The following is a 14,049-nucleotide window of genomic DNA, read 5'->3' on the forward strand; positions in this document are numbered from 1 at the left end:
GTGAATCCCAGCCATTTAACTTCACCCATAGGGATGTCCAGGATGTCTGTTGAATCGGGTGGTCAGTAATTTGCTTTAATTGGATTCCAATCTGCATCCATATTCTTCGAGGTGTCTCAAAGTTTCAGGCTTCTCTCACCCTGTCTTCTAATTATAAAAGATGCGTTTTTTGGGTGGTTTCTCCATCAAGTAATTTGCCAATACCAGCTTGGCCTCGTACAGTTCAACTGAATTCTGACACTCACCAGAGACAGCATCAGATTCCACAGTTTGGGCTGAGTGCTAGAAGACTGCCCTCCACTTCAGATGCTAATTACAGACTCAGGTTATTACCCGCACTTCTGACTGGATATAAAATCAGAAGTGTCCACAACCCCTTCTCTTTCGGTTCAAGTAATTTGTTATACCAGCCCACAGAACTAAGGAAACCCATTTACTCAATAGATTACTGATTTATTACAAAGGATATTAAACAGTATGAATTAATAGCCTGACAAAAGGAGGGCAAGGTCCTGAACAAAGGCGTTTCTGTCTTGGCACTATGGTACATGCAAGTATTATGGTTCCCCAAGCTGAAAGCTCTTTTTTTTCTTTTTTTTTTTAATGGAGACTCCATTACACAGGCATGATTGATTAATTTTTCGGCTATTGGTGACTGAACTCAATCTCCAGCCCCATTCTCCTCCTGGGAGGCTGGGGACTGAAAGTTCCAATTCTCCAATCACATTGGTTGGCTTTACGGGCAACCAAACTTAGAAGACCTCGGGACTTTCTAAGTCACCTCATTAGAGTGGATAGAGGCTAGGGAGGAAAGGGCAGGCAGGCTCAGTGGGTAGGATATGAAGGTGGAGAGAGTATAATATGGTGTGTGGATCATTGAGGCAGTGTTTTGATTTCACAATCGAAGAAACACTAAATAAGATATCATAATTTATCATAAAAATTTTCAAATATGGGGCGCCTGGGTGGCTCAGTGGGTTAAAGCCGCTGCCTTCGGATCAGGTCATGATCCCAGGGTCCTGGGATCGAGCCCCGCATCAGGCTTTCTGCTCAGCAGGGAGCCTGCTTCCCTTCCTCTCTCTCTGTCTGCCTCTCTGCCTACCTGTGATCTCTGTCTGCCAAATAAATAAATAAAATCTTAAAAAAAAAAATTTTTTTTTCAAATATATGCAAAAGTAGGCCAAATGTACTCATCACCCAACTTCTATAATTATCAACCCAAGGCCAGCCTTGTCTAGTCTATATCCCATTCATTCCCATGGCCTGCATAATTTTAATGCAAATTTCAGATACTAAAACATTTTATTTGTATGTATTTCTGTATTTCATTTCTGTATTTTCTTTTTTTTTTTTTTAAGATTTTATTTATTTGACAGACAGAGAGAGATCACAAGTAGGCAGAGAGAGAGGGGGAAACAGGCTCCCTGCTGAGCAGAGAGCCCGATGCAGGGCTCAATCCCAGGACCCTGAGATCATGACCTGAGCTGAAGGCAGAGGTTTAACCTTCTGAACCACCCAGGCGCCCCCCACATTTCTGTATCTTCTAAAAGAAGGGGACTTTAGAAGAAACAAAACAAAGTACAATACCATTAACTCACCTGAAAAATTAACAATAATTCCTTAATAGCTTCAAGCGTCCAGTTTGTGTTTGCATTTCCCTCGAATGTCATACACATTTTTTAAGAACATAAACTTTAAGGGCACCTGATACATTATGTTTTTGCCAATATGATACATTATGTTTTTGCCAATCCCATCTTTTCTACATCCTAGTTTATTAAGGGCAGGGAAGGGGTACTAATTCTGCCCTTTAATTCTAAGCTACAACACAGCATCATACACTGTGGTATTTTGAAACCGTAATAAAGGAAACTCTCTTCATGGTTAGTTGCTAGAAAGCTTATGGCCCTTGTACAAATAGTCCAAACAATAGGCAGAAAGAAGCCTAGTGAGACATCCACCTTAAGCTATCCAAAAGTAATCTCCCTTGGGAGCCTGGCATTCAAGAAAGTTTATATTTGAAAAGATGGGACCTATCTGGGTAAGTTTCATGTGAGGCCTGTCATCCTCTCACCTGTAACTTTAGGGGTTAAGAGTGTACAAGCAAGCTGAGCCATCTCCTATCCCAGAGAGTGTCTAAGTACTCAAAGCATGGCCTAAAGACAAGTTTCTTTATTCCAAAATTAGAAAAGTCAACACTGATTCAATTGTCTCTTCTAAACGTACAACTTTATTTATAAGCCAGAGTTTGTATTCATCTAGTATTCCCTTTTATCTTTATGATTTCATACACATGAGATTTGTGGGGATAAAAAGATACATGTTTATTTTGAGTTGACTATTCCTAGGTTATTTCTTTGAGGATGTCTAATTCCACAGCTCCCACTAGCATGTAGCTAAGTAAGTGAGGTCCGAATTTTTAACCACAGCACAAAGAATGGCAGTGGGAGCCAAAAGGAAAGTGTGTGTACACTTCCTTAAACACCAAACCCCACACACATGCACACACCCTTCTTTAAAATAGTTTACTTGGCCTTTTGTCCCTTCCTGAACCATACTAGCTGTGCAGAGGGGTGGGCTGGAAGGTGTTCACACTATACGAGAAAAGGAAAGATGTGGCACCTTGAGAGTAGCCAAACAGAGGAAAGATCACTCTGACATCTACCCAACTCAATTCAGTGAGTATTTATCAAGTACCCTCTGCCCAGGGCCTATTGGAAATATAGAGATGAAGAGGATAGAGGCTCTGATTGAAACCTATTTACAGAACAAGTTTCACAAATGGCTTAAGACACCTAGAGAGAGAATGATGGAGGTGAGAAATGGAAGGAAGGTGAATAGGTTTAGTCAGGAGGCATGAGGGGATGACAGATTTCTGGTCTGCTTTGTGGTCCCTAGTTCCTCAAAAAGACATCTGAAATGGGTACCACTCATTTCACAAAATTATCACATTCCACAGTCACCAAAAACCTGGGAAGCCAGTGAAAACCACACACAGACATTTCAGTTATCCTCTCTTCCTTGATTTTTCCACTTTCCTTGCTTCCATGGATGGACTGCAATAAATAGCTAATTTTCTGAATCCTCTATGTGGTAAGTATTGGTGAAAGTAGTTAGAAGCCCGTCCCATTTTGTCCTGAGTTTGTAACATTCACCTTACAAATTAACTCCTGAGTAATACAGCACACCAAACAGCACTAGAAAAATCTACAGGATCGTGATGTAGTAGGTGACTTTGGTCAAATTTGTAATTAAACATTATTTTGGGGAGGTTGTCTATACTTGGCCCTTACTTAAAGATGTAGTTTCTGAATAACAAGAGATAAAAATTAAGATGCTTCAGAGGTGCCTGGGTGCCTCAGTTAGTTAAGTGTCTTATTCTCAATTTCAGCTCAGGTTATGATCTCAGGGTAGTGGGGTTGAGCCCCATGTCAGGCTCTGCACTCAGCGGGGAGTCTGCTTGGGAGTCTCTCTCTCCTTCTCTCTCTGCTCCTCCCACAGACACTCTCTCAAATAAATAAATCAATTTAAAAAATTAAGATGTTTCAAGAAAATGATACCTTCCCATCTCTTTTGCTGTTCATTCACAATTAAAATCTCATAGAATACCAAAACTAGAAGAGTGTTTAATTATCTGTCTGATGTACCTACCCTTTGAGCCAGTAATTCCACCTCTAAATACAGCTGACCCTTGAACAACATGGTGGTTGGGACACCAACCTCAAAGCAGTCAAAAATCTGTGTGTACTTTTTGACTCCCCAATACTGAACTCCTGAGAGCCTGCTGTTGACTGGAAACCTTGCTTATGACACAGTCGATTAATATGCTTTGTATCTTATATATATTATATATATTATATACTATATTCTTACAATAAAGTAAGGTAGAGAGATGCTTAGGTGGCTCAGTCGGTTAACCATCTGCCTTTGGCTCAGATCATGATCCCAGGGTCCTGGGATCAAGCCCCACGTCAGGCTCTCTACTCAACAGGGAGCCTGCTTCTCCATCTACCCCTCACCCTGCTGGTGCTCTCTTTCTCTCTTCCTCTTTTTCAAAAATAAATAAATAAATTCTTAAAAAAAAAAAGTAAGCTAGAGAAAATAAAATTGTTAAGAAGATCATAAAGAAGAGAAAATATATTTATGTGCTGTTCTGTAAAAAAAATTCACCTGTAAGTGGAACCATACAGTTCAAACCCATGTTGTTCAAGCATCAGATGTATCTGTCCTAAAGACACATTGACACATGTATCAAATGTTATATGAACAAAGTTATCTGTCATAGGACTGTGATAGCAAAATATTGAAAATACAACATAAATATTTATTGATTGGGCATGGATTAAATAAATTATATTTCCATAAAATGGTATACTTTGCAACCATAAATAAGAATGAGGAAACTCTTAGGCACCTGGGTGGCTCAGTGGGTTGAGCCTCTGCCTTTGGCTCTGGTCATGATCTCAGGATCCTGGCATCAAGCCCCAAATCAGGCTCTCTGCTCAGCAGGGAGCCTGCTTCTCCCTCTGCCTGTCTCTCTGCCTACTTGGGATCTCTCTTTCTGTCAAATAAATAAATAAAATCTTAAAAAAACAAAAAAGAATGAAGAAACTCTTTATATACTTATATGAATGATCTCCAAGTTATGATATGAAAAAAAGCAGGTGTACTGTATGTTAGCATTTATAAAAAAATTCAATAGGGTTAAAAGTATATACACATTATTTATAAACACCTATACTATCTCTAGGGGTCAGGGCATAAGAAAGAGATAACATTGTGATTCCTAGGAGGGAAACTGGTCAGATGTGGGTAGGAGCAGAAGGAACATTTTTCACTAAATATCCTTCTGTATCTTTTGAGTTGTGAACCATGTGAATATATTTCCTATTTTCAAAAACTACATTATCAAGTACAACTCTCCTAATTTACAGGTGAGGAAGCTGAGGCCCACGTTATTAAACAATGACCCTAATGTACTCTTTAGTCACTGAATCCGTAACATCTACTTTTCCTATAAGGCTTCTGTAACAGTGGTCTAATCACTTACCCCAAACCTCCCATTTCTCCAGACGGGTCTGCTGTCAAGCAGCTAAGCAGGGGGGATTTCTGAGCTTTACATATCCTGTTTTTGTGACCAATAACATAGACATTCCTGTTTCTCTTGCCCACTCTCACCTTTCTGTACAAAGAAGATCAAGTATACAAGTACATTCTTCACAAAGGCCTTTAATGAAGCGTTTATTTGCCTGGTGTGAATAGGACAACTCAAATTTGATATGTCAAGCAAACAAACTGAAAAGGTCTTTTAGTTATGCAATGACAGAAGGGCCTAAGTCCAAGGGGAGTGGATCTCTCAGCTACTCTATTCCATTTCTCCGACACCCTTTGTTGTTGGCTAAGCCATATCCTGAAATCCAGCAATCACGAGATACACCCTTTCGTACCCTCCGACTGGATCCTTTTGTAGTCTTGATACGTTTCTAACGGGCTAACCCTGCGTGCTTTAGTATGATTTATGTAGATTTCAGTGTTTTATAGACAGTGTGATAAGAGAAGCAAAAGCACTGGACTAGACATGAGAGGCTCTGAGCTATAGAAACAAGTGCCATATGTCAGCCCCAGGACACCAAGCAAATCACTTAAACCCAACAAGTGCTAGTTTCTTTATTGCAAAATGAATATAAAAATACCTACACTCTGTCAATCTCATCAGGTTGTAAGGATCAAATATGTCAAAATACTTTCTAAGGTACAGTAAGGATGGAATATAATTAGTAATAGTTTGCTTACTCACTAGACGACACAATTAATCTCTAAAAGGAGATGTACCAGTCACACATAGGGCTCACTTTCATGTCACTTAACGTATAGAGCCTCTTACAGTTGGATTTAAAGTACACAAGCTAATCAGATAAACACACATCACCAAAACACTGCTTTAACTGCCTTCCTGTTATAATCAAAGGCAGACAAAGGTTCCCCTTGCTTAAATTTTCCTTTTTTTTTTTTTTTTTAAAGTAGGCTCCATGCCAATGTAGGGTTTGAACTCATGACCCTGAGATCAAGAGTCGCATGCTCTATTGACTGTGCCAGCCAGGCGTCCCTAAATTCTCCTTTAGTTAACGTTATACAGGATTTTAATCATCTAGGTCATAATATAATTGGTTTGCCTGTGAATATTGGGAATTAATTTGGTGTGAGGCAGAAACTAGAAAACATTTTATTTATTTATTTATTTATTTTTTTTTTTAAAAGATTTTATTTATTTATCTGACAGAGACCACAAGTAGGTAGAGGCAGGAGGGGGTGGGGGTGGGGGAAGCACGCTCCCTGCAGAGCAGGGAGCCCAATGCGGGGCTTAATCCCAGAACCCCGAGATCATGACCTGAGCCGAAGGCAGAGAGGCTTTAACCCACTGAGCCACCCAGGCGCCCCTAGAAAACATTTTAAATACTATTTTACTCCTCCCTTCCCCTTTTAAAAAAAGATTTATTTATTGAGGGTGTGCGCACACAGGTACAGGGGCAGAGGAAGAAGGAGAGAGAGAATCTTAAGCAGACTCCCCCCCCCTCCAGCTTGGGCACAACATGGGGCTTGATCTCATAACCCTGAGATCATGACCTCAGCCAAAATCAAGAGTCTGATGCTTAACTGACTGAATCACCCAGGGGCCCCTCCACCCTCCTTTTAATTAATAAAGGATGGGGACGCCTGGGTGGCTCAGTGGTTTAAGCCGCTGCCTTCAGCTCAGGTCATGATCTCAGGGTCCTGGGATCGAGTCCTGCATCGGGCTCTCTGCTAGGCAGGGAGCCTGCTTCCCTCTCACTCTCTCTGCCTGCCTCTCTGCCTACTTGTGATCTCTCTCTGTCAAATAAATAAATAAAATCTTTAAAAAAAAAAAAATTAATAAAGGATGATATAATGAAAATGCTCTGAAAGAATATACACAAAAATGAGAAAAGTTGTTTAATACCTCAGATGGAGGCTGCATTGTGTGGTGGAAAAGTACTGGGCTAGGAATCAGAAGCCCTGGGTTCTAGATCTGGTACTTATTATCTGTGTGACCCTGAGGAACTCACTCTAATGTATTGTGTACTTATGGAGTGATGGAACTCTGATGAACCCCTATCCTCAAGAAGCCCAGTCTGGAGAAGGGATACATACAAATAATGAAAACCAGTATATGACGTACTCAGAAAAAGATCATGCACAGGGTTGTGTGGGAGCTGATAAAAAGTTATCAGAAAAGGTGGAAAAAAGGTAGGAGAGAGGAATGGGGGCCTGCAAGGACATAGTTAGCAGCATGCCTTTAACTTTGATTTTGAAAACCAAAAGACTAAGTTCTAGGTGCTCTACTGCTTCAAAACTGTGACCACTCAGCACAGTCTCATTAACACCTCTATTATCTGTTTGGAGAAAGACTCAACCTGGCTGAAAAGGTCCTCTAACACCTCACTGGTTGCTAGATTTGCTCCCTATAAGGTATAGATTCCCTCCAAATAATTTCTCCTATTTACTTTTGTAGTGCAGGTTTCTATCTCACTATGCTGTGCTGCATAAGTTCTCAACCTACAAAAGCAGGTTGTATATAAAAGCCTAAGGCCTTTGTGTAAAGGAAAAGAGGTAGGGTGGACCCTTCTCAACCGTTTCCTTTTCCGCAGGGCTTAGCATTCCTAAGGACAGGCCCCTCCTCTGCTTGGGGATGTTACCTAAAGCTGAAATACCACTCAAAGCCGTGGAACTTCAAAAGCATTTCCTTCCCAGCCCCTACTATAAGCTTTCTTTTGGCATAAATGGCTCGTTTTAACATATTAAGTATCAGCCTCTTGAAGACTTCTTGTAGCAAACTACAGAATACTTCTGACTTTCTAAATGGCTTTATTATGCTAAAGCTGCATGTGGGAGGGCCCATTTTATCAACCTGCCCTGTCTTCTCTCCTCCCTTTCCCCCAGACATGCCTGGCTTGCCAACTCTTTTTTAAAGTGGGCTCGAACTCATGACCCTGAGATCAAGATCTACACTGCTTCACCGGCTTGCTAACTTTAAATGGCAGAGTTACCTGGGGGATGCCTGGTCACTGACTTATCTGACATCTTCACTAGTTAAAGTCATCTTGTCACTGTAAACACTTAGAAACTTTATTATTCTCAAATCAAAATTGTGACTATTATCCAAAGAAAAACTGGATTGCAGCTTTTAAGGACTAATACCTTTTTGCCAAGTAATGTTTACCACGTCTTATCTCATTCAATCCTCACCAACAACTCCACATTCTAAGGACTATTAGGAAAATGAAGTGGAGGTATACCTGGCAGGCTCAGTCAGTGGAGGATGGGACTCCTGGTCTCGGGGCTATGAGTTTGAGCCCCATGCTGGGTGGGAAGAGTTCTTAAAAATAAAATCTTCGAAAAGAAAGAAAGAAAAATGAAGCAGATACTTAAATGGGAAACTTACTTTTTATGTCATATACTCCTAAACCACTTGGATTTTTTTCATATCAATCATGTCATTTAGAATAAATAATCCCACTTCCTACATAGCTAAGGAATTTATCCCCTTGGCTTTCAAGCTGTTAGACAAATATGGCCCTGGTTTCCTTTTCATTTTTTTTTTTTTTTTTTTGGCACAGAGAGAGAGATCACAAGTAGACAGAGAGGCAGGCACAGAGAGAGGGGGAAGCAGGCTCCCCGCCAAACAGAAAGCCTGAAGCGGGGCTCGATCCCAGGACCATGAGATCACAACCTGAGCCGAAGGCAGAGGCTTTAACCCACTGAGCCACCCAGGGGCCCCTCCTTTTCAATTTTAATCTGCTACTTCCCTAGGTATTCTGTTGTTTTATACTCTTAGCAAATGATCCCACAGAACTCACTTAACTGATTTAAGTGGTAACACACTAACCAGCCTAGTCTCTAATATCATGGTTAGATTAAAACTTCTTTCTCTCCCTCAGTGAAGTTGTGTCCTTATGAATTGTCAGGTAGGTCTGTTCAGAAATCAACTTATGCCAGCTGTGCTTATTAATGTAAGAATATAATTTAATAAAGTATTACATAAAGCAATTAAGTGTGACAAGAGGAAAACTGCAGCAGCTAATACTTGCTACCTGCCAGATGCTGTTCTAAGTGCTTTACATGGACTGACTCCTATAATCTTCACAAGAACCCTAGAAATTAGATAATATCATTGTCCCTATTTTCCAAAGGAGAAAACTGAGCAACGTGCCCAAGATCTGTATAAATGGCAAAACAATTTGGCTCCAGCGCTTAAGAATTAAGCTACTATACTACGTGGACTGATAGTTTGCATGAAAACCAAGTTGAAAGCTTTGGAAAGACTAGATAAAGATGAGTCACACGGATACATACAACTACTCAACTCTACCTTGTACGCCAAAGTAGCCATAGATAATACGTCAACAAATGAGCATGGCTGTGTTCCAATAAAACTATTTACAGAAACAGGCAGAAGGCTAGGACAAGGTTTGGCTCTCATGCTGTAGTTCACAGATCCTTGGGGCCCACACCCCATGAAAAGGCTTATTTTAAAGACTGGCAAAAAGATGTTTATGCTTTAAGTTAAAATCAAATGGCTAAGGTCTGTGTGTAACTAATATCTGTATGATTACCTATTTTAAGTTATTTTTTTAGTTGGCCAACTATTGGCCCTAATTGCATCAAATTAGAGGGCAATTCTAGTCTTGTAAGAAATTTCTGCCTTCTCTCCTGTCTCTGTGGTTTTGCCAAAGCCACCCCCTCAACCTGGAGAACCATAGTTCCTCATTTCCATTTGAAATTCCACTCATCTTCAAAGCCCATTATCTAACCCCACATAATCCTCCAAACTAGATATAATCTCCTCTTCCTTTGAAAACCTACAATAATTAATTTCTACTTATGGGCCTTACTTTGCTGTCTTCTACTACAATTATTTGTATAGTTCAACTATCCCCACTGTTCGACTATAAGCACTTTGAGGACAACAATGACTTAATCATCTTCCCATTCCAGGCAACACCCTGAACAGTGCCTTACACATAGAAGAAGTTTTTCAGATATTTCTTTCTTTTTTTTTTTTTTTTAAAGATTTTTATTTATTTATTAGTCAGAGAGAGAGAGAGAGCACAGGCAGACAGAGTGGCAGGCAGAGGCAGAGGGCGAAGCAGGCTCCCTGCCGAGCAAGGAGTCCGATGTGGGACTCGATCCCAGGACTCTAGGATCATGACCTGAGCCAAAGGCAGCCGCTTAACCAACTGAGCCACCCAGGCGTCCCTTTTCAGATATTTCTTGAATTGTGTTTGACATTCTTCTGTTTTTAGTGACTGGACAGAAAGAACACTATACCAATTCCCCCAAGACTATATTCAATTCATATTGCTAGCATCACACCTATCATGTAACCTGGTTATAACTTTGAACTTTAATAATTTTTATAGTTTAATATTTACAATGCATTCATTAGTACAGTATGGGTGTACCTAGATATAAAAATTATCACCTCTATAGCAAAATTCTGATAATTTAAAAAAAGATTTTATTTAATTTGCCACACACAGGGAAAGAGAGCCTGCATGTGCACAGCAGGGGGAGTGGCAGGCAGAGGAGATAGAGAAGTAGGCTCCCCTGTGGAGCAGGAAGCCAGATGCATGCGGGGTTCTATCCCAGGACCCTGTGATCATGACCTATGCCAAAGGCAGATGCTTAACCAACTGAGCCACCCAGTGTCCCCCCCAAATTACGGGTAATTTGAAAGAAATTGTTAAAATTGCCACTTCCTGGTTAATCTTTGGGAAGATGGGTCAATATATTTTATAAATATACCTAAAAACTGTGTTTAAGCAAAACAAACAAACAAAAATGCTTAATTCAAACTTGAGATCAGGGTTGTGCTTTCCTTACCTCTGTATCCCCAGCAGTACTTAACAGATATCCGGGTTTAAACCACTCCTTCTACAAAGTGTTTAGGGAGCCTGGCCCAGGCTCTAACTTCTAACTCAGAGTGAGTTAGAAGGGCTGGGAGGGGAATTCAGATTTTTAAATTCCTGGTCCAATATTCTAATGCAGGAAGACTGTGCCTTTTATTAAATTTGTTTAAGAAAATTTTTTTCCATTTTATTTTATTTATTTATTTATTTATTTAATTTATTTATTTATTTCAGAGAGAGAGATTTTATTTATTTATTTCAGAGAGAGAGAGAGAGCGCAAGGGAGAGAGCACACAAGTGGAGAGAGGAGCAGGGGGAGGGAATCTCAAGCAGACTGCCCTCTGAGCATGGATCCTGATGTGGGATCGATTTTATGATCCTGAGATCATGACCTGAGCTGTAATCAAAAGTCAGATGCTTCACTCACTGAGCCAAGGTGCCCTGGCAGTGGCTTTTTAGATGTACCTAATCCTGCAGTTCAAATTGTGCAAGACTGAGGAAGCCTCACCACCATCTTCTCCTTTCTCATACTGCTGATCAGAACTAGTAGCTGTGTTCCCACAATGGTGGACCTGGGCATGCATATTTGCCGTGTCCCAACTAGCAAAAACTCTGATCCAGATTTTACATGCCTGCCTGTCTAAAAAGGCTACTTAAATGCCCTGGATGAAAAACATCCCCAACTCAAGAATTCAGGATTAGCATTCAAATGATCTTTCAGGAATTTTTTTTTTTTTTTTTTTTTTTAAGCACGATTCAGATGTTTCAGTGCTAGAATGACCATGACCAGCACTGGGGAAAGGGGTTAGAAAAAGCGATGTCACTTAGGCAGTTCATTCTCCCTCTCCTGAGAGGTAGCCAAGTTCATAATCTAAACAGAGCTCCTGCAAAGGGTTCCAGTTCTAGTGCTTGGATTCCATTTCCATCACTGTTTTCACACTGTCAGCCTTCACTGCTTTAACCATCTTAATCTATAAAATGGCCACAGGGAGCAGACAACAAACAGCCTTGTCTCTCAGTTTAACAGAGGAATCCTTTACTAACAAAAATCAGAGCTACATATACTATTTCTAGCTGTTCCATCCCCATTTCCCCCCTCCCCTAGAGCTTTAAATAACAGTAAAATTATCTTCAACTAGTTCACAGCTAGTACAGCATTTTTATCTTTCTGGAAGGCAAGAGCCATTGCATGGTTCTCTGGCTCACAGGTGAAAAAAAATCCCAAGAGCATAAATGAAGGAATGGGAATAAAGATGAATTCCATTACTCAGTCTAAAAAAGAATAAGAATCCATTATGGTCAAGAAGGCATAGTGTTCTGTGACACAGGTGACATCAAGATGAATAAAACTGTCCTGGTCCTTGAGGAGCTTACAATTTAGTACAAGCACAAAAACTGTAATAAAAAGCCGAACAAGGGAAGAAGTACAAGAAGTACGAAGTTCTCTAGGAGCTGAATCCTACCAATTATTTCATTTCAATTTCATGCTAACAGACTAAAACACCCAGGTAAGGGACACCTGTTGTTCCTAACCTGATCAAGAGAAGCTCCGCATGAAACAACTCCAGTTGAGAACTATGGAAACGGATGCTACAGTGATACATTACAGGTTTACCAACACATTGGCTAAACCAGGCTTACCTGGAGATGGTTTGAAGAATTATACCAGAAATACTGATATAAGATTACAGAGAAGGTGGAAACTGAAGAAGAGAAGTCCCCAACAACTGATGTTGACTTAGGTCTGTGGCAAAAAACAAACAAACAAACAAACACAACAACAACTAAGCAAAACCCAGACCAAGGCTGGAACTGGGGATTTTCGCTTCTAAAGTTTTCTCTCTTCCATCACTCACCCCCAGAATATCCCTGCTCTTCTGCACCTCACCTGCATAGGGAGGGCAATTCTCTCGAAACGTACGCCGCAGTCTAGCAATAACCACTCTGTAAGGGCGCACAGTACTTAAGAGTTGATAAGGTTCTTTTTCACCCATCAGCTTACTCAGTCCTGAATCAAGAGACTAGGGATCCAGCCCCAGTCTGCCCTTTACTCTGTATGACTTCGGACTAGTCCTCCAAGTGCGTATTACTTCCTTTCCCTATTGCAAATTCTGGGATTATGAGGAGACTAGGATTGAATTCGATGACTTGAGGTCTAAAAGCTTCCTGAGCAGCCGGCACAGAGAAACACTGGACAAAGAGCCCGTTGAATAAATAGGGACGTCGGCCACAGAGGATAAGCGAGAGGGACGACAGGTCGGTTTTATAGACGGGGAAAGTGAGGCACCAAGCACCCAGCCCCAAGGTCACTCTAACTATGTCACTGTAGGGGCCCGGCCGAAAGCTCAGCCTCCAGACTGCCAGTCCCGGGCCCTTTCTCCTTTCGCAGAGCGGAAAAGAGTGGCGTGGAGGGTCCTTGTCCCTAGGGAGAGGGGACTGTGCCCATGCCAGGGGTGGGGGAGCGACCGCGGGTGCTTACCTTCCAGATCGAGTCTCGCCACCGGCACCTCCCTCTTAGAACCTTAACCCGTCACCACCCCCGCGCCTCTTCCGAAGCCCCCTCCACTTCTGCCGGGCTCGACGTGTCCACGACCGCCACCGAGGCCGCTGATTCCCGCCCCTGCCCCGCCCCCTGCCTCGTCGGCCAATCCGTGTGCAGGATTTCGGAGCTCCCGCGGATTTCACCGCCTCTGCAGGCTGGTGAAGCCTTACGTCACGGGCGCGCGTGCCCGTGAGGACCTCCCATTTGCCTTTCCCCCAACTTCTCCGGAGCCTAGACCCCTCCCCGCTGAGCCACCATGCGAGAGTTCGTCCTGCCGGAAAGCAGCACGCCACCGCGGCCTTTCACGACGTCGGCGGTGAAAGGCCCGAAAACACTCTTGCTTCCCACCTACCGTTGGGCGAAAGGCACCGTGATGTTCGGTGCGGGAGACGAAGACGACACCGACTTTCTCTCTCCTAGCGGCGGGTGAGTGACTGGGAAGCGTAGGACAGAGGGCGTAATGAGAGAACTGGGCAAATGGTTGGTGGGGTCGCAGTCTTATCAGACTTCTTCCCAACTTCCGGGTCCAGACCCCTGCCACATTCCGGTGCTCTACAGGTTTCAGAATCCGGGCAGAGCTGG

General features: G+C 42.0%; 2 protein-coding genes across 7 annotated transcripts in view; one reads left to right on the forward strand and one right to left on the reverse strand.

The window, feature by feature from the left end:
- Positions 1-13,560, reverse strand: part of SLC31A1 (solute carrier family 31 member 1) — a 40,250-nt gene extending 26,690 nt beyond the window's left edge. For 2 of the 4 annotated variants that reach the window (XM_046023215.1, XM_046023217.1), the window contains exons 1-2: positions 13,405-13,560; positions 12,567-12,669 (exon numbers count right to left, since the gene is read on the reverse strand). The gene's annotated coding sequence lies outside the window, so the exon portion shown is untranslated. Of the gene's footprint in view, positions 1-8,312; positions 8,407-12,566; positions 12,670-13,404 lie in introns of all 4 variants that reach the window. The other 2 variants (XM_046023218.1, XM_046023219.1) reach the window with 2 other exon arrangements.
- A 178-nt stretch (positions 13,561-13,738) lies between these two features.
- The window catches only part of FKBP15 (FKBP prolyl isomerase family member 15), a 52,787-nt gene continuing 52,476 nt past the window's right edge, over positions 13,739-14,049 (forward strand). For all 3 annotated transcript variants that reach the window (XM_046022518.1, XM_046022519.1, XM_046022520.1), the window contains exon 1: positions 13,739-13,893. In XM_046022518.1, the coding sequence (XP_045878474.1) occupies positions 13,841-13,893 (53 nt within the window). In that variant the 5' untranslated portion in view covers positions 13,739-13,840. The remainder of the gene's footprint in view (positions 13,894-14,049) is intronic.

The sequence above is a fragment of the Meles meles genome, chromosome 11 (genome assembly GCF_922984935.1).
Source record: "Meles meles chromosome 11, mMelMel3.1 paternal haplotype, whole genome shotgun sequence".
Lineage (NCBI taxonomy): Eukaryota > Metazoa > Chordata > Mammalia > Carnivora > Mustelidae > Meles > Meles meles.